The sequence below is a fragment of the Helicoverpa armigera genome, chromosome 5 (assembly GCF_030705265.1).
Source record: "Helicoverpa armigera isolate CAAS_96S chromosome 5, ASM3070526v1, whole genome shotgun sequence".
Lineage (NCBI taxonomy): Eukaryota > Metazoa > Arthropoda > Insecta > Lepidoptera > Noctuidae > Helicoverpa > Helicoverpa armigera.
This window is the reverse complement of record NC_087124.1, coordinates 7,648,366-7,668,080: the sequence shown is the minus strand read 5'-3', so window position 1 is coordinate 7,668,080 and position 19,715 is coordinate 7,648,366. Positions and strand designations below refer to the sequence as shown.

The 19,715-nt window shown below is 37.5% G+C and overlaps 3 protein-coding genes across 4 annotated transcripts in view; 1 reads left to right on the top strand and 2 right to left on the bottom strand.

Moving 5' to 3' along the window:
• Positions 1–160: 160 nt before the first annotated feature.
• On the bottom strand, positions 161–8,783 carry LOC110384306 (rab-like protein 6). Its single transcript, XM_049842636.2, has 11 exons — positions 8,442–8,783; positions 8,210–8,364; positions 7,151–7,341; positions 6,790–6,936; positions 6,281–6,455; positions 5,957–6,115; positions 5,759–5,883; positions 2,226–2,372; positions 1,821–2,134; positions 1,645–1,685; positions 161–1,550 (listed from the first exon to the last, which is right to left on the bottom strand). Exons 1-11 carry the CDS (start codon positions 8,551–8,553, stop codon positions 1,359–1,361), a joined length of 1,758 nt encoding a protein of 585 aa, XP_049698593.2. The 5' UTR covers positions 8,554–8,783; the 3' UTR covers positions 161–1,358.
• A 4,993-nt stretch (positions 8,784–13,776) lies between these two features.
• LOC110383708 (small integral membrane protein 8) lies at positions 13,777–14,694 on the bottom strand. The gene is made up of 2 exons (XM_021344526.3): positions 14,327–14,694; positions 13,777–14,088 (listed from the first exon to the last, which is right to left on the bottom strand). Exons 1-2 carry the CDS (start codon positions 14,426–14,428, stop codon positions 13,933–13,935), a joined length of 258 nt encoding a protein of 85 aa, XP_021200201.1. The 5' UTR covers positions 14,429–14,694; the 3' UTR covers positions 13,777–13,932.
• Positions 14,695–15,447: 753 nt separating this feature from the next.
• LOC110371054 (host cell factor) overlaps positions 15,448–19,715 on the top strand; it is a 9,342-nt gene continuing 5,074 nt past the window's right edge. Inside the window, exons 1-8 of one of the 2 annotated variants that reach the window (XM_064034544.1) lie at positions 15,448–15,768; positions 15,941–16,045; positions 16,319–16,428; positions 16,600–16,762; positions 16,842–16,953; positions 17,033–17,167; positions 17,251–17,378; positions 17,624–17,811. In XM_064034544.1, the coding sequence (XP_063890614.1) occupies positions 15,624–15,768; positions 15,941–16,045; positions 16,319–16,428; positions 16,600–16,762; positions 16,842–16,953; positions 17,033–17,167; positions 17,251–17,378; positions 17,624–17,811 (1,086 nt within the window). In that variant the 5' untranslated portion in view covers positions 15,448–15,623. The remainder of the gene's footprint in view (positions 15,769–15,940; positions 16,046–16,318; positions 16,429–16,599; positions 16,763–16,841; positions 16,954–17,032; positions 17,168–17,250; positions 17,379–17,623; positions 17,812–19,715) is intronic. The other variant, XM_064034543.1, reaches the window with a different exon arrangement.

Here is a 19,715-nt window from a genome sequence, read left to right as displayed (position 1 = left end):
ATCTTTTTCCGTACCTAAATGGAAAAGCGGGGCCTCATTTCTAAGACTTCGCCGTTCGTCTGTCACCAGGCTGTATTTCATGAACCTTGATAGCTAGACAGTAAAAATTACACATGACTGGTTTGGTTTTTGAATAGTGGTCAAAAAAATTAAATTGAAATGCGTTGTTAAAACATTTTATTTAGACAACAAGCATACATATAACATGATAAAATATTTTATGCTGTAACGAGGTATTTAATTTCAATTTTAACTTACGATTACAAACATTATACGAATTGCATTGCACGTTTTCAATAATAACAGACTTGTTAAGACGAAGCTAGATATATTATAAAAGGGATATGTCAGTAAAAAGGCAGACATTCATCAATAGGTATCCGTTGCAAAAATAAATGCACATCCAAGGCCATTATCATCTGAATTACAAGTAGAATCCACTTTGGCACCATTCGACATAACTAGACATACAAATAAGTGCAAATCTATCTCAACTCAAGAACACAGACAAAATAGTCAGAGTCATGAACTACCCTATTCAATTATAACATAGTGCCAGGGGTACCACTTCACTTCTTACGGAAGTTTACTGGATTAACTGTATCTGTGGAATAACTGGCATATTAAATTATTATGCACTAGATACCAGTATTGCATTGTTCCTTTACCCATAGAAATAAATATTCAGCTCTCAAATGCAATATTCTAATCAAATGATTGCTGCAAAGATATATTTATATGCTAAAACATTGCAAAGAATACTGGAAAAATAATGTGCTTGACCTTTTAATTTCATGGCTATAGATAGATTAAACTAGTTTTTATATTTACATACTAGAAAATTTATTACGTTTGCTTTCTGCCAATACTAGATTTGAGATTCCATAAATTATGCTTCCCGATTATTATTACTTCTGTATGTATTTAAAATATTTAATACATTAAAATTAATACAAATAGTTGTTCTATATGGTGATGGGTATGCTTGTCTGCATATGTGTTGAAAGCTTTTTTGTTTAATTGAGTGCTTCAGGATGAACGCCTAGACATCCGGTAATTCAAAAGTAAAAACGAATTCTAAAGTAAACTCCAGATGCGCTGACGAGGTACTTCTATCATAACTCATTTACACGAAATAGAAAAATTATGGTGCTTGTAAGTCAGACTACATAATTATAAAGTCCATGCTATGCAGTTGTATTTAGAGCCGTCAATTTGCTGCAGAAACACGCCGTCGACTTTACTATATGTTCATAATAATAAAGATTATATTTACGTCATATCATACAGACATTTATAAAAATCACACGAAATATAGACGAATGGAATGTAGAAGTTCAAATAATAAAATATTGATGTTAAATGCTATCGTACTCTTCGTAATTAAACTCTGTTGCCGACGACGGTGCCAATAAGTCCAGTTGAGGGTGAGAAGGCTTTTTATCACTTTTTGATTTCTTGTGTTTATGCTTCTTTTCTTTTTTCTCGGATTTTTCATTGTAATCTCCTCTGTCCTTGTCTTTTGATTTCTTCTTCTTATGTTTTTTTTCCTAAGATGAAACAAAGATTTTAAGTTACAGGCCATGTACCTATGTTATACAATTTATATAAATAGAAAAGTAAAAAAATAATAAACTTGAATACCTTGTCACTGGGTTCTTTAGCCGTGTCAGGATCTTCACCACCTGCACAATAATGATGTTATAAAATAAAAAAGTTTGAGGTCCAAAAATGCTCATAATTCTTTGGACCAAAAATATTAATGTGAGTAGTTTTCTCAGGACGCGAGTAAATAACGTCTATATCAAAATATAGCTGACCTTCAGGAGATCTTCTTGCACTCGTATCGCCAGCCCACAATGGAAAGTCGTTGTCCAGTGAAATTTGCAAGTCAATATGACGACTTTTTTCAAATATAGGCATGACTCCTATATCTGACCCATGGCTATCAACATCCTCCTCCATTTTCATCCTACTCATCATTTTGTCAAGGTTATCTTCATCTTGGCTTGTTCTTGATACCTTTTCCGTTGGCAACTTTGTCTCAACTTTAAGTTCCGCTGAAGAACTAATTTCGAAGTCCAGGTCTTCTTGATCGATTGTTACTTTAGGATTTGTAGTATTTTCATCTTCGCTGCAAAGTAAAATACGACCGCAATCATTTATTAGGTATATTTCAAGAAGTAACAGCAGACCTAAGCCATAACTTGGCGATACGTAAGTACCTTTCAGTGTCATATGCAATTTCTTGGTTGGAGGTGGCTATTGCTGGAAGGTCTTCCAAAAAGCTACTGTCCAATGTTCCTGCATAAAATTCATCCAGACAGCCAGATGATGCGGATATATTAACGCCCGATGGCGTACTCGGTCCACTAAAATACGCAACCATTCAAATTAGTAGGTAAGTATACATATCATTATCATCATCATTATAAAAGTTGATAAAATCGTTCATAAAACTAAAAGAGATTATGCATCATTTAAAATAGAAGTACCTGAAAACTGTTTCCAGAAATTAAATCAGCCCGAAATCTGGCCCATAAACACCGAGTTTAATGAGTGGATTTGGTTTCGAAACTCCACGAAAACCGGAACAAATTAACACCATTGACATTTACTACCAAAATGTTAGAGGGCTACGAACAAAGCTGAATGACTTCAGAAGTAGCATAGAATTAATGGATGCAGATATATACGCAATCACGGAGTCGGGTTGCAACCCTTCTATACATGACGCAGAATTAATCCCGCCGGGTTATAAAATACTTCGCTGCGACCGAGCGGACGGTCGGAAGCAGGGAGGCGCACTTTTAGTGGCCACACATCGGTTCGAGCTGCGACAAGTGTACGTGAGTGACGTAGATATAGACAGCTGTGAGCTGTGTTTTTGAATTAGTCAATGCAACGGTTTACTTAAATAGACGATTTTTATTTTTGTGCTCAGTGATTTATATTCCGCCTGGTAGTTCGGAGAATGATTATATGGTTTTGTTTGGTATAATAGAGAAACTATGTACTAAGTATAAACAAATTATTGTGATAGGTGATTTTAACCTTTATTCGTGTCCGATAAATGTGAGGAATTATTACGAGTATTTTTTGTCCTTTTGCGAATTCACTCAAAACAATAATGTCTCTAATTGTTTAAATAGGCAACTAGATCTAGTATTGAGTACGGGTTTGAGCGAGGTGTCAGTAGTGAGGGCGGACGGGTCGCTCGTGCCCGTGGACGCACATCACCCGCCGCTCGCGACGAGCGTGCGGCTCGCAGGTGCGAGCGCCCCGCGCCCCGCCCCCGCTAGCTCCGGCAACGCAAGCATTTCTTGGAAACCGCGTTGGAATTTTTTTAAAGCGGATTATGAATTATTGTACTCTATGTTATTAAATACTGATTGGACCGATATGTATGAGCTGAGGGATGTGGATGATATTTTGAATTTGTTTTATGATAAAATAAATACCATTTTAGATGCAAGTGTTCCGAAGAAAACATTAAGTGTTAAACAGCGATATATTTACCCCAAATGGTACACCAGTGAGATAATTAAAAACTTAAAAATTAAAGCAAGTCTACATAAAATATATAAAACCACTAAATCAACTAGTACTTACAGCGAATATTCAGAATATAGGTCACTCATTAAAAAACAAATAGAAATGGCGCGCAAGCAGCACGAAACTATTATTCAAGGTCAGTTCGCGAAGGACCCTAGATCATTTTGGCAATATATACGGTCACAGAAAAGTACAGCGGCTAGGCAGGACATAGTGAAGGACGGTCAGTATTTGTCGGACGAGGAGTGTGCGGAGCAGTTCGCGAGTTAGTTTAAGTCGGTATATAGTAATGCTCCGCCACGACTAGACGCAGAAGAGGCGGCAGCGGAAGCGGGGGACACTGGCAGCCAGTGTTTACAAATAAATAAGCTTAGTCTTGAGGATGTTAGGAGTGCTCTCGACCGCCTCAAGCCGAAGCGATCAGCGGGCCCGGATGGTTTACCAGCGTTCCTTTTTAAAGATTGTGGTAGGGTACTCGCGGAACCTTTACTGTTTGTATTTAACACTTGTCTTCAATCTGCGAAGTTCCCAGATAAGTGGAAGATTACGCGAGTCATTCCAGTGCCCAAGGGCAGGGCGGGACCGGACATCAGTGGGTACAGACCAGTAGCTGTGTTATCGACACCGGCAAAGGTGTTCGAGTCTGCCATTCAGCGCTGTATGCAAGAGCAAGTACGCGGACAGTTATCGGATGCTCAGCACGGATTCCGTCCGGGGCACAGTACTGCTACCAATCTACTGGACTTCATGGGACGCGTGGTGCCGGCTGTGGATGCTGGGGTGCAGGTGGACGCAGCTTATTTTGATTTTAGAAAAGCTTTTGACACCGTAGATAATGACATCTTACTGCGGAAGCTAGCCGAGTTCGGATGCACCCAGCATCTATTGCGGTTTTTCACTAGTTACATGCAAGACAGACAGCAGTATGTGGATTACAACGGATGTGAATCTGATCCATATTACACCTGGTCGGGGGTAAGTCAAGGCAGTAATTTGGGGCCTCTGGAATTCCTGATAATGATAAACAATCTGCCGGAAGTCGTAAGGCATGGCGTTTGTTTATTATTTGCGGATGACTTTAAGTTGCTGCTGGAGATTAGGTCCGAATCAGATTGCAGTCGCCTTCAGGAGGATATCGATCGCATAGTACAATGGAGTCATGAAAACAAACTGTACTTCAACGTATCTAAGTGCTCGTTGATGAGCTTCACCCGCGCTCGGACACCTGTGCGCTATGATTATGTGGTAGACGGGGCGCCACTACAACGAGTCACCGAGGTGCGAGACTTAGGTGTTATCATGACTCCCGATCTGACATTCCGGGAGCACATAAACAGAGTCTGTAAGAAAGCGTACAGAAACCTAGGATTTATTCTGAGGCAGACACAAAGCTTCACCAACATCGCAGCTGTAAGGGTCCTATATGATACACTAGTCAGGAGTCATCTGGAACATAGTGCGGTCATATGGGCCCCACATGAAGCGAAGTACGCGGTAATGTTGGAGCGCGTTCAAAATAAGTTTACTCGCCACCTGTACAAGAAACTATATGGGGTATATCCGTTTTACCCACTGATGTATCCCACCCTGTTTGTCCTGGGCATGGTTGGTTATAATCAACTGCGTGTCCGACGAGAGTTTGCACTGGTTGCCTACTTGGTGAAGGTGCTTCGCGGATTGGAGAGTCACCCGGCAGTGCTGCAGCGCTTGAGCCTGTGCGTGCCGGACCGCTACGTGTGGCGGCGGCGAAGCCCGCCTCTCCTACTGGTACCTACAGCGAGAACCAACTTACTCGCCAAAGCACCCATAACCAGAGCCATCCGTATCATAAATGATCTACATATTAATATTGATGTATTTACATGTTGTTTTGGTGAATTCGCAAAGGAATTATTATTTATTTTATGTTACAAACACAATACCTAGTATAATATAATTTTAACTTTAGTGGATTACTGTGATTGTAAATAATTTAGTTTTTAAATACTTAGTTTTTAGTTCTTAGCTGTCGTATTAGGATAAGAGATCCTGTAAAGATAGTTTAAGGTGTTTTGTAAATAAATAAATAAATAAATAAATAAATAAATAAATCTCAGCCATAGGACGTCCACTGCTGAACATAAGCCTCCCCCTTTGATACCCACAGATACCTGTTGTATACATATAGTGTAAGATAATTGGCTTCTATCGTAGCTACTATTACCTGTCTTGTTGAGGTAGTCGAGGTGGCGTCATTTCCATACTAACTTGATTTTTAGGCTTTGTTAATTCAGAGCTAACATAGTGGCTTTGCGTTTTCAATCCATTGCCAGCCAAGGATTGCGCTACCTGGAATTAATAATGATGTTAACATGCATGGAAGTAGTAAGAACATAACAAGTAGTTATATTATCTAACTTACAAGAGGATTGACACTAGGTGGTACAATGGGTTTGCCAGCTCCAAGCACGATGCTAGGAGAACGATCATTAGCCGGGCGATGTTCAAGCTGGCCCGCACTTTGTCGTCGTTTATTTGCAAGGCGATCCACAAACAGATTGTAGTGGGACTCTTCAGAATTCTGAAACAATAATACTTATGGAATTAATCAATCTTCATTATACCTTTTAAATTAAATCTTGAGGTCTGTGCAAAGTATTCTGACTGAGTCTGACTTTCCAAAAAAGAGCAGAATCGCAATTTGGATGTTTCTTTGCATTTATTTTGTGCTAACTTAATTACTAACCTGGAAGTCATCAAGTTCCTTTTCAATTTCCTCAACATCTCTCTGATTCCTCTGTAGTTGTTCTAGTAAGCTTGTCTTTTGAAGCCTTAAAAATGGCACACTGAGAAATTTGTGCAGTAATCGTAGTCCAAATCCATTTCGCATTGAAGACTCCGCATAACGCACAGGAGCAGTTCTGGACAAAAGAAACTTAACTTATTAACCGCCCTTGTGCAGAAAAGTGAAAGGGCTAACATATCATGTGACGTGAGTTGATCTTGGCTAATTCGGATGCATGCGTCCGTGACCGACCGATGACCTAAGGCGTCGATATTCATTGCATGGAAATCAAGTGAGTTGGAATGGTTCCTAATGGTCTTCTCATATTAAAGATAATAAAATTATGACGGAAATTGGCAATTCGCGATTTTTATAAATTTTCGGAATCTATCTCAATAGTGATTCAGATTAGATAACATTCATGTTGATGATAAGCTAAGTAGATGATCGTAAAAGTAGACAGGAGGTACCTTATAAGTTTGGCATGGTGAAGAGCTTGTTCAATGTGGTGGGGATGTACTTGTCTGTGGTGCTGCATGTCACAATGGTTGCCTAGCACCACTACTGGGAGATCAGCTGGCACTTGAGATAACTCTTTTACCACATAGTCAAAAGTCCTAGAAGATAGATAACAGGAATTATTGGCAATGCCTATAGAAACATCCTCATTATTTAAACTTATTGTAGATTAAATTAAAGAAGTAAGGGAGATCCATTATAATTATTAGAAAGTTAACTACTGTTCTTGGACTAATTTGAGTTAGTTTTTCCAGAGAAATGGGCAGTAAAGACATCATATAAAAGAAAAAGAAAACTTAAAAAAATTCATACCAAGGCTTTGTAATATCCAGCATCAAAATAACGCCATTGGCATTTTTATATACATCTAAGAATGTGGCATCAAGAACTGGGGTTTCATAACCATCTTCTGTGGTTGCTGCAGCGGACTGGTTCTCCAGTTTTAAGCCTAATGGTGGTTTCTTCTTTGTACGACCTTTATCTACTACTTCCCATACTTCTACCTGATAAAGAATTAGTATTTTTATTTATTTGTCACAGTCAATTGTTTTTATTTCAAATAGGCCTATGAAACGTCACACTAGTTGCTAATGTGAGATTGCCTCAGCTATGAGAAAATTTGTAATTACATACCTAGACAAAAACCTAATGCTGCCAAACTATTTGTTGAGCTGACATTTTCAGCAATAAGAAATTAAATATATGATTTTGTTATCAGCAGGTGGCAGAAATGGAAGTGGAAAGGAATGGGTGGACCATTCACTTTTGCAAGAACTGTACCATTACTGAATAATGGATACATAGAAGATCCAAGAATTAGAAAAAGGTACTTTTAATAAAAGGTTAGAGTGTTTGTTTACATTCTATCACAACGCAACAGAAAATTCTTAGTTAGTGAAAGTGGAATTGCAAATGAGAATTTAAAATTTATAGGAATATTTGCATTTGTAATTAAGTAATAGCTAATATTGAGCACAGATTACCATATGTAGCAAGCTGGATATTAGTGTGCTGTTTCTCTTTTCATGTGCAGCTTGAGTGTTATATTTTACACTAGCCGTTTTCCCGCGGTTTCACCCGCGTCCCGTGTTAACTACTGCCCGTACCGGGATAAAATATAGCCTATGTTACTCGTGGATAATGTAGCTTTCGAATGGTGAAAGAATTTTTAAAAACTGTCCAGTAGTTTTTGAGCCTATTCATTACAACCAAACAAACAAACAAAGTTTTCCTCTTTATAGTATTAGTATAGATATGTAAATAAACATATACCATCCAGGTCCAGCTCAAATAAACTTGCATTTATAAATCTAGCAAAATCTTCCGAACACATAAGCAAGTGTACAATGTTTACCATACACTTTCACTTACCTTAACAATGTAATCAGTATTTTTATATGTCCAGTGTATAGGCGCAACTTGTATTTGATCAGTGGGCGCATAATCTTCGATAAAGGGTCCACCTTGTAAACGCTGCAATAGGCAAGATTTTCCAACATTCCTGTCGCCTTTTATCAGTATTTTCACTACAATCAATAAATAACATTACTTTAAAAATTATCTAATGCAAATTACATATTTTGCAGTTCTTCACATAACTTACTATTAAAATGAACCCCCTTGGAAAACTTCTTCTGCAAAGAAGAAGACATGGGCAAAGGAGCTGGACAGCGATCATCTCCGCTTCTCGTTAGTTTCTTGAGAGCAGAAAACATATTTAATATTTATTCCTTTGCTAATTTAACCGAAACGTAACATGAGCAATATATAAGTAAATACACCACAGTACTAAGCTGCGGGGACGTAAACCAGCTGAGATAAATATTAAAATATAAACATGATAGCGAAAAAACTACAATACAAATAATACAAAATCTACGACATCGAATCATGAAACGAAATCCGTAGCGTTTTATTATCTATGTCATTTTTATGTCAACGTGACATAATCTAGCACAGATATATACAAGGAGGCCGTCGAACCATAAACAAAACATGTTTATTTAGTGCCCTATCACATCACACAAACGGAATACGATCGGCTACGGGGCGATGCGAGCGCGTAGCGAATGCATTACGGGTGGGCTGCGAACACGCTGCTTACGCGGCACAGTGTATTATTTTGCTTCAAAAGCGGACATCCTCTTTTTATTGTAAATTCTGATGGATATAACTGTTATATAATATAATATGAAACACCAGTTTGAATATATTTCTTAATTTTGAAGCTACGAAATTTTTTTTGAAAGGTCAATGAACTTTGTCAAATAGTTTTTTGCAGATATTTCCCAAAATAACAAACTCTCGCTTTATTTAAAATTAACCATGAATTGAAGGTTGTTTTAATAATATTGTGTATAAATTACAAGTCTTTGCTTTCGCTGGAATGCGAGAAAAAAAATATTTTCTTAATTTTGCAAAATAAATTATATAAATTTTTCTATACGACATTAGCATTTTGTTTTACCACCGAAATACATTCTAGTCATGTAGCGTCTTACTGAGAAAAATTGGAACATTTAACGTGCAGGACTTCAGAGCTATAACGTTTCTAAGTTTTTTAACAATTTCTATGGAAATAGGGTTGTCAAAAAAAGAATGAGATTATTTAATGGGACTATACGATGTGATGAAATACAGTTCTAGATTATGTTATTTAGGTATGTTATGGAAAAATACACAATATCTATTAGCAACATTTGTTAAAAATATTGAACCACCTCGAGATAAAACAAATGTGGAATATCAGTTTTTTATTTTTTATTTTATAATAATATGAAAGCAAAATACATGAAGCATAGATGCTACCGGAGGTGAAGTAGGAACCAAAAACGCACTTGAAACTGCGGTGGATAGCCAGTATTAAAATTTGAGTTTATGAAAGAAAAGGGAGAAATAAACTGGACTTATTTGGAATAATCATTACCAAAAAAAACAAATATCAATTTACGCCACATCTTCAGTATCTGAAATAATGAGGATTTCGTCTGAAGTTAGTTCCACTTCTTCAAATTCGAAATTAGAATCCGGTGGGAAATAACGCACATTGTCCATTGTCACTTCCAACAGAGAATAAACTTTTGGGGGTAAAGATTTTTTAGGTTTACTTCTTTTATTGTGGGATATGGTAGATAAATATGGATCAGATGATTCAAGTCCACGGTGAAATAAGTCTGTGATAGTTATTTCACGATCGAGCTTGCGTGTGTGATGCTCACGATCATAACGCCAGAATTTGTTCCTAGATTCCCCGGCTTGCTCTGACAACATACCTATTAGTAATGGGCTGGACTCTATAATTTGCTGACCGTGCATTAATATTTTGTGCACTGTAGTGGACATATAATACCATTTGTATGTTTTCACATATCTTGTTGCAATAGATTGACAAAGATCATCAAATTTTTTTGCATTAATTATCAACCCACTGGATAAAACCACTAAAATGGTATGTAAATCTTCCGCCAACCATGGTTCTAGACCCAAGATTTCAGAAAAAGATTCTCGGTATTTATCGGACAGTGCAGTACGTGCGGTATTTCCATCGTTTGTGGTCCCCGAATTTGGACGGACAACATCTACTATGAGACCCATTCTGCTTCTTATTTCGCTTTGAATATATTTTTTGCGACTTTCTACAATTATAGCCTCAAACGAATTTTTAGATACACGCCATTTCATTACAGCTGGATCATTTTTGTAGCCCAAATGAAGTAAAAACTCAAAAATTCGGATCCAAGCGTGCAGTGGGCTTAATCCATGACGTAATGCTTCGGGGTTTAATGGCCGGTTTTTGATTAAATTTAAATTATTAAAATCTGATGGTGATGCGCCACAACATGCACAACGAAGCTGCGAAGAAGTCCCCGTTATTATATTAAAAACCTTACCATCGATAATAGTAAGGTGTAATTTTGGTTCAGCTATTATACTTTGACCTGAGAGCGTTTCTGCGTAAAGGGGTGATAATTTTTTAATTTCGTCTTCTACGCGCGTTTTTTCCTCCAAAATAAGTTCTTTTGTCTCTTCTCTGTACTGAATTTTTACTGGACGGCAAAACCTAAAAGATTGTGGGCTTGGGTTGGACCACAACACAAATCCGTCATTTGTTTTTAAATATAATGGTATGAATGTTGTGGCAAATAAACAATTTTCGTCCTTATCATTCCCATTTTTGAAATTTTGCTTATAAACTGACTGTCCAGTGCTGCCGTCGAACCCCCAAGAACCCTCAAAAATACAGTACACAATATCTTTATAATTTTGATTGAAGTATTCTGTTATTTTTGTGTCACAAGCTTTAATGATGCGGCGTATTGTGTGTAACAATAAACTATGCAAAGAAACGCTTGCCTCTCTTTCTGTAACATGTAATTGCTCATCAGGATAGCACATTTTTTTGGCAAATTGTACTCGATAGTGCGATGGATAAGCCGGGAACCCTCTTTCTTTTAATTCTCTCTGCATAGAAATATAATCATCCACAGTAAATTTTCGTTCGATCATCATAGAAAGGGCTTCTTCAGGACTAAATGGTTTGGGTTCCACTTTGGGTGGTATAATGGATGCAATTTTTTTGGGCCGAGTTGGAGATTTCAAGCATTCGTTTATTACGAACTCCAACTTTCGAGCAGAACCTGAACTAAGTTTTTCACCAGTATGATCGGTGACAACTTTTGAAATTGCTTTAATAATTTTGGAATGTGGTTGTCCTTCAAGTTCTTCTTCCAATCTCTTTCTTATGCGACGCTGTTGGCGAGAACTCAAACTGTCATAAGTCTTAGAAGTTTGAGAAGTTGAAGGTTTTGATTCCAGGAACATCTCTTGAGATGTTGAAGCTTCTGGTTCTAGTAACATTTTTTGAGATGATGAAAGTTCTGGTTCCATCAGGTTTAACATCTCTTGAGATGATGATAGATCTGGTTCAATCACTTTCAACGTTAATATTGAAGGTTGTGGTTCCTTCAGTTTGGACGTAGATGTAGAAGATACCGACACTATTAACGTCTCTTGTGATGTTGTTGTGACATTGGGGAAACTCATATGAGGTATAGCAAACTTTGTGTCAAGCCAAGATCTATTTTTCTTATAAAACAATTGTAGATTACGTTTGCTGGCTTTGTACATTGTTTCGCATTTACTAATAAATTTTGTGACAGTCTCTACAACAGTTTTATTTTTGCTATCAAAATTTTCAGCTATTTCATTCGGAAATAACGTCTTTAGGACTATTCTGGTTCTATCTTCAGTGGTAAGATCCAGAGGTCTTTTTTTAGGTCCAATTAAGCGTGCCTGTTCAGTTAAAATATCAAACATTTCCCGTTTTGTAAGTTTGATTGGTTCCAAATTCATGCCTTGGTCGTTAGCACGAGCTGCCACTCGCTGACCAGCCTGAGGTATGTCACCCTCATGCTCCCCTCTCATTAAATCCTCTGGTCGGGGCCCAGAAGAACATCCCTCAGCAGAGTAAATAAAGCCCTGCTGAGACAAAGTATGGGACTTGTCCGGTTCCATGATCACAAACAAATTCCAGAAGAAATAAACTTTTAGATGGCGGCTGCTCCCCTGCGTTACCGGGTTGGCTACCGTGCCGCCAAATAAATTGAAGCAAACAAGACAACGAAAACAACATAAGCCCGAAGGCATTTAAGCATATCGACATTAAAAATCACAAATTATAGGGAGGTTTAGCCAGTAAAAACTGTTACCGCCTTCACCACGTGGAGGTACTCCCAGCTTATGTTTACTATTATTGCGTATCATATGTAAATGAAAGAACAAGTTAAAACACTGCCATGTATGCCATCATGAATGGCATCTCAGGAAACGATTGGCCAATCATTTTAATCCATATTAAGTAGACAAAAATAAAATTATGGTGACTGCAATTTATGAGAAATCAAAGAGTTGGGTGACAACAGCAAAACTGAATACATTTTTAAGTCTTATAGCCCCCTTATAACCAACAAATAGGTACATGGCGTAATGCTAATTTTAATATTATATGATAAAAATAAGATAAAAGAGACAGATATTATATTATAGGAATTTTAAAAGACCTTTTCTTTGAATTCTGTCATCTACTAAACCTTAAATAAATATAACGACCATCACTGAAGTAAACCATACACTTGAGTGACAACCCTAAATTAAAATTTTAAAATTTAATATCTCCGAAGTCCTATGTTTAAAGCACCTAGTTTTTTTTGTGGGAGTAATAGGTACAGCAACTAATAATATGGGATTTAAAAAAAATGCTAATATTGCAGGACATCTCAGAAAAAAAATAAAAACTAAATAACAGAAAAAAAATTTTTTCGTCGAGACTAGTCGAGATTTTTTAACTTTTTCAATATTAATAGGTGCCTGAAATACATTTGAATCATAATCAAAAAACATGTAATGGAAAACAATATTAACAACGGAAATAAAACGTTTCTTTGGTTTCTATGGACTTTTCTCGATTTTCAAAATTTTTCGAAAACTATGATACATAACGTCACCGGAGTTTTATTAGGGGATTTGTTCGATTTCTACCTTTCTAAATAGCATTTAAATGAGGATGTCCGTGTTTGAGGTAAAATTACACTCTGTGCGCGGTCCCCTCACACAATGGGGCCCTCGTTGGTTTGAGCCATAGACAGCATAATATTATTCTCCATCACGAGGTTTATCATATCTGTAATCATCATCATCATCATCAGCCTATCGCAGTCCACTGCTGGACATAGGCCTCTCCAAGTGCACCAATCTGTAATCATTTAACATGAATCTCTAAAATAGAGGAGCTTGTGGCTTGTTATATTAAATTCCATGTAAAACACAACACCTACAGGAACACAGTGGAATGGATAAGCTAGGCATATATTCATCATCTACCATCCAATAAATTCAGGTGCATGATAGTAGATATAAAAGAGTGAATAAATACAAGAGTATATGGTTCTAACCGTTTATTTGTACATTTAAATAATAGCTTAAATAAATAAAGCACAGTTTTGTATGGAAGTTTGTATAGGAGCAAACTTACTGTAAAATATAAAAAGTTCACTGCACATCACTAACTTTGATTAAATCTAAAAAAACATTTTAACTTAGTCCCATTTAGATTTTTTCTTCTCAAAAATCTCTTTACCATCTTTATCTACAGCAGCGTAGTATCCCATTGATTCATATTTTGTTCGCATGTATGCAATATAACCAAGTGCAAAAGTAAAACATGCAGCTCCAATAGTCATAATAACAATGTTCTGAAACAAAAGTATTGGAGTGTTAATAGAGGAACAGAAGTTGTCTAGCCTTTATATAAAAAGAACTAACTGTAAAACAAAAACTTATTTTGCTAATGAGTTGGTACCTACAGAAGAAGTTTTATTCTATCATAACAATTTTCACAATACTAAAGATATATTCTAGGAAGAAATGTTGTCCCAAAGTTTTGTATTCTATTACATAAATGTTTTAGGTTAGGTATGCAGATTTACTTACGGGCTTTGCATAGAGTTCGAAATTAATTACTCGAAATGCTGTAGTCGATCTCATTGATCGTATACCCTCTCCGGGCTTCTGTTCTTTATCTTTGGAGTCCATGTCTAACGCACTTGCTGCGGATCTCAGGTTCTTCAAGAAATTATAGCGCCTTTACTTAATATGTGTCAGAAGTTGTGATAGTGATCCATAATTATTTGGTCCTTGGAGCCGTTAGCGATTTTCGTAACTAAGTTACGGCAACTTATCAATTGCTTCGATTTCTGAATCGGGCAGGATGCTACTCCCTTTTTCTTAACTCAAATCTTCAAATAAAAATTAACCTACGATGTAAACATACGCATATTATCATATGACACATGACAGCCTGTCATTGTCAGTCCTTAACAGTGACCAAGAATGTTCAAAGAGGATTGGATTCCAAGCACTGAACAACAATAGCCTAGTCTTTTTATCCCAAGTGAGGCTCAAAAAAAAGGCAAAAATATAATAAAATTAATTTCCTACGTCTAAACTAGTGAATATATTCGAATGTCATATATAAATCATGATGATGTACTCTGGTTATAGCATCCCCCCAGACTCCCCTCATACACTCACTTATGTGCTCCTCCTATTTACCGGATTCTAAGGAATGTGTACATATATGGATTACCTAACACGGCTAGATCCTGATTTATTATGACCTCAAGCTAGGACTGATTCGTTTATTATTGATTATTAAATCAGCCCTTCAGTGAGAATCAGTCGGGAACTGAAAACCTAGTTTTAGCCAATGAGAAGATAGCCACAGATTTGTTATGATGATGTGTGTACACATAGTTTTAGCAGCTATGATGAAAGTACAAGGAAACAACTAGATTTAACTGAAGCTAAGGGGATACAACTACGTTTAGCAGCATGCCGCTAGCTTACGCTTTAGCTTTTCTCACTTTTAGAATTAGCTGAAACACATCTAACGCGTCAAACTCAAGTAAGTGTGAATTCATTAGTAGTAAGTATGAGTCCAAACCCAATGTTCGATAGCCGGAGGCCGTCATTTACTATACGATACCGATGCTGAAATAACCATTAACTAAATCAAATGTTGTCTATGCATTCAAAATGGAGATAAGAAAAAAAAAGAAGACGCCAACTTGCCTCTATGGTTTATGGCTACCCATGATAATTTTTGAGTTGTCAAAAAATATAGTTATTTTCGGAATATTCTGAAAATGTTGATCATTATTCTTTAACTACTTGTTAAGTTTCAATGTTTTTCACTTTTACGTTAGTTTAAAGTTTAATTCTTTGTAAAATGGAGTCAGATTCCGCGCTTCACGTTGATGTACCTGATGGCGCGGAAGTGTTACCTTTAGACGAAAACCAAGCTGGCGATACTATCGATGCTTCTGATAATAACGTTACAAGTAACGAAGAAGCTGCGGCTGCTGAAGAATCAGGTAATTGTAATGCATGTGCTTTATTTACTTTGTTTTCATTTTCAATACTTTGCCCCAAATTCTTGTTAGAAGTGACACCGTTATTTTGATTTGCATTTTGGTTTCTAAATGCTCTTTTTTGCCAAGTTTAAATGTGCACGACTTAAATAAGACCATTATAAATACATAACAGAGGCTATTGGAGCGACAAATGGAGGCCCCACCAGCAGCAGCGATGGCTTGGATATTGATGCTTCAGCACAGTTAGCAGAAGGCGAGGAGCACCATGCTGAACAAGGTAATTACAGTCCTTACCTAATCCATTGCTCTATCTATATAAATTATCATATTCACCTGTCATACCATTTCAATTTGTACCTAAAAATCTATCCTGTAAGAACACAAAATCATTGGCTTAGGAATGATTGAGACTTTTATGGCTTATGGTAAAAAATCTTGATACTTGAAATATAATGTATAATGAGTGTTGTTTCTTTCCAACAATGTTAAGTTTCCTTCAATTAAGTATCTGTAGTTTTATGATTTTGACTGAGTAAAGATGCATTTGTAGCAAATCCTGAAGCGGAGGCAGAGGAAGAGATGGATATTGATGACACCACAACAACGGGAACTGTTGCTGATGAATCTGCCTACATTGGAGACAACTGCTTGTCAACACCGGTGAGAAATTGTTCAATGGCTTCATTTTCTTTCATTGAAAGGGAAACTAGTTGCTCAATTATAATTGCATTAGTAATTTTTTGGCTATGAATAAATCTAATTGATGGAAAAATTATTTCATATAAAATATAATTATTATTTATATTTTAAAGTGATATTATTTCTGTTCAGGACACTGAGAGCCAGTTAGACCCAATGATGAAGGAGCAGAGTTTGGATGAGGCTGAAGGCTTGGCAGGAGCTGCTGAGGAGTCACCAGATCAGTCCATTAGCTCTGCCATGCCCACAGACAGTGGTGTTGGTGAGGGTGATGGCGCTCCCATAGTACAAGATGGTAATAAATACATTCCTTATGATATCTGTATTATATACAGCCCTCATATTTAATACTAATAGGTAATAAAACATTTTAGATGAGTCTAGTACAATGGATGAAGATATGGGTGGTTGCGAGGGTGTCGCTAGTAGTGACGACGTCAACGATATTAGCAGTGCTGCACAAGATGTTCTTAGCACTGGTATAAGGTATGTAAAACCGTTATATGAAACATATTTACGTATATTGTTAATTTAAAACTAAAATAAACTTATTTTTGTTGCTCAGTTCAAGCACAGCAGAGGGTGGTGCTGATATTTCGAGTAGTGGGCAAACAGAGGGAGCTCTTATATCCTCCACAGCAAACGGACCAGCTGTTCTACATTCATTCTCGCTCACACCTCAGCAACACCAACCTAATGAGTTAGTTAATCACTTTGAACCTTATTTAACACAAGAGTAAATTAGAATTATAAGGATCAATTAAAATATGCTTACTTTAACAGATTCAGCGACGCAGACACTTCGGAAATGGAAGGTGCGGCGGACACGATGCCAACAGTGAGCGAATCTATGCCCTTGCTCACTATGACTGCAAATGGATCTGCACTACTCTCACCTACGTTGCTACCAGGTATTTTTATTTTTGTTTGTAGGCAAGCTATAACTATGTAAACTTTTGTAATGACAAATGTGTATTGTTTGATTAATTTTCATCATTTTTGTAAAATTAACTTATGTGTGCTTGTCCCAATTTCACTGACAACAGAAGCGCCCGTAATTTTTAAACAACTTTTTAAGGGAACTTATGTGTAAGATCTTGGTGAAGTAAGGCCTAAGTTGATTCGATGACTGAGTAAGCATCTTTGTGCTGTATAGGCGAGGAGGGCGGCGCGGGCGTGTCGTCGTCGGTGGCGGCGGCGGAGGGCGAGGCGGCGGGCGAGGGCGAGGGCGCGGTGAGCAGCTCGGTGGCGGCCAGCAACGGCGCGCCGCCGCTGCCGCCCACTGACGCCGCACATGCACTAGCCACGCTCGCCAGCGCCGCGCTGCACCATCAGCACGAACAGGTACAAACAGCGGCGGCCCTAGCCATTGCGAGGCTACGTGCGGCAGGTCTATGCGAGGCCCTTTGACTTCGCAGTGGCGGCGTAGCATCGGGTGGCACCCGGGCCGAACTACTTATTGAGCACCCCTCCCAAAAAAAAAAACGACAAAATATAATCACGTAGTAAAAAAATCATACAGAATTAACACAAAAGTACCCGCAAGCGAAGCGAGCGCGAAATTTTTTTATTTTTGTGTCGCAAAGAGATATGTAAAGGCTTCGGAGAAAACTACTGTAAAGCGTAAGGCGCGAGCGTAGCGAGCGCGAAATTTTTAAGAGTTTTAAACACAGAAGGTCCAAAAAAAGTTTGAAAAAAGCACTGTAAGGTGAAAAAGGCGCGAGCGAAGAGACCGCGAAATTTTTGATTTTTTGGGCGCAAAGAGATGTAAAGACTGCAGGGAAAACTACTGTAAAGTGTAAGGCGCGAGCGTAGCGAGCGCGAAATTTTTGAGTTTTTAAACACAGAAGTTCCCAAAAAAGTTTGAAAAAAGCACTGTAAAGTGAAGAAGGGCGCGTAAGTTTTGATACTTGTGATGCAAGAAGATACCTAAAGAGACTAGAGGAAATTACTGCGAAGTGTAAGGCGCGAGCGCAGCGAGCGCGAAATTTTTGAGTTTTGGAACACTCAGACAAGTTAAAGTAAAAAGTAAAAAAAAAATGGTTACCTGTAAAGTCGGTATACGGGCGAAAGTTTTACGTGACAACGACTTTGAGTGGTAAAATAATTTTAATGTGAATATTCATTCGTATAGTAGGAAGAAGGATGATTTATGTCTGTCTCTCTCGCTCTTAGGCGGGCTAACCATGCCCGAGTGGAAGGGACGCGTGCCTCTCACTTGCTCAAAATTTATTGAGATTTAGGACACCAAAGTCCTCCACCTCCTCTTACAAATAGCGCCTAAATAGCTTAGAAATATCCACTGTACCCCCCCCACCCTTACGCCGCTACTAGTCCTACGTGAAAAGTATGTGTTGCGAGAGTGTTTTGATTTAGCTAAACGTCATGTTTGAGGAGAAATGCTCAAGTTAAACAAATTAATAACATTTTATTTTTAAGAGCAACGTCATTTTCGATCGAAAGAATAGCAAGGGCTGAAAGTCGATCTTGTGTCATCGAATTCCTTAAACATCCTACTTCCTACTTATATCCTACTTATTTTATAAATGTGAAAGTTTGTGAGAATGTATGGATGTATGTTTGTTATTCAATCACGCAAAAACGGTTGGACTAATTTGCTTGAAATTTGATATGTACCACGCAGACAAAGCCGCTGGCGGAAGCTAGTTTTTAAATAATTTTAAGCCTAGAAAAACTGCTTTTTCGATATTATTATTTTATTATTCAAATTCTCAAGACTATTTCGGTAGTGGGATCAATTTCAGTTAAATTATTTTCTAATAATATATATTTCAGCACCGAGATAATATTCAGCTCTTCGAATAACTGATTCAGGGTAGTCTCTAGCTCATGTAGCGCCCGAGTGCAATCATGACCCAAGCGCCCTTTATGTATTGAAAGATTGTGACTTGAGTAGTTCGAACGTCGTAAAAAAGAAAGTTCATACGGAAACTAGGAGTTATTTTCTTGTTAATAAAAGGACTTAAAAGCGGCGCTACCTTCTAGGTTCGGCTAAAAAAGGGTGAAAAAAATGAGACAAGTGGAAAGTAAAGCACCCGCGAGCGTAGCGAGCGCGAAAATTTTTGAGTTTTGGGACATAAAAGTACTCTAAGCAAGTTAGATGGAAAGGTACTGTTAAGTGAACAGCCAAGAGCGTAGCGAGCGATAATTTTTTAAATTGTTTGTTTAAGGACTCTCAAATTAAGCACAAATAAAAAGAATCCGTGACTGGATCGAGAGCCAGTTGT

Coding starts and splice junctions, on each gene's coding strand:
- LOC110383708 (XM_021344526.3), bottom strand. CDS start 14,428: ATGGACTCCAAAGATAAAGAACAGAAGCCCGGAGAGGGTATACGATCA. Junction 14,089..14,326: donor TCGAACTCTATGCAAAGCCC/GTAAGTAAATCT, acceptor CTTTTGTTTCAG/AACATTGTTATTATGACTAT.
- LOC110384306 (XM_049842636.2), bottom strand. CDS start 8,553: ATGTTTTCTGCTCTCAAGAAACTAACGAGAAGCGGAGATGATCGCTGT. Junction 6,937..7,150: donor CTGGATATTACAAAGCCTTG/GTATGAATTTTT, acceptor TCTATCTTCTAG/GACTTTTGACTATGTGGTAA. Junction 1,686..1,820: donor TGCAAGAAGATCTCCTGAAG/GTCAGCTATATT, acceptor ATTATTGTGCAG/GTGGTGAAGATCCTGACACG.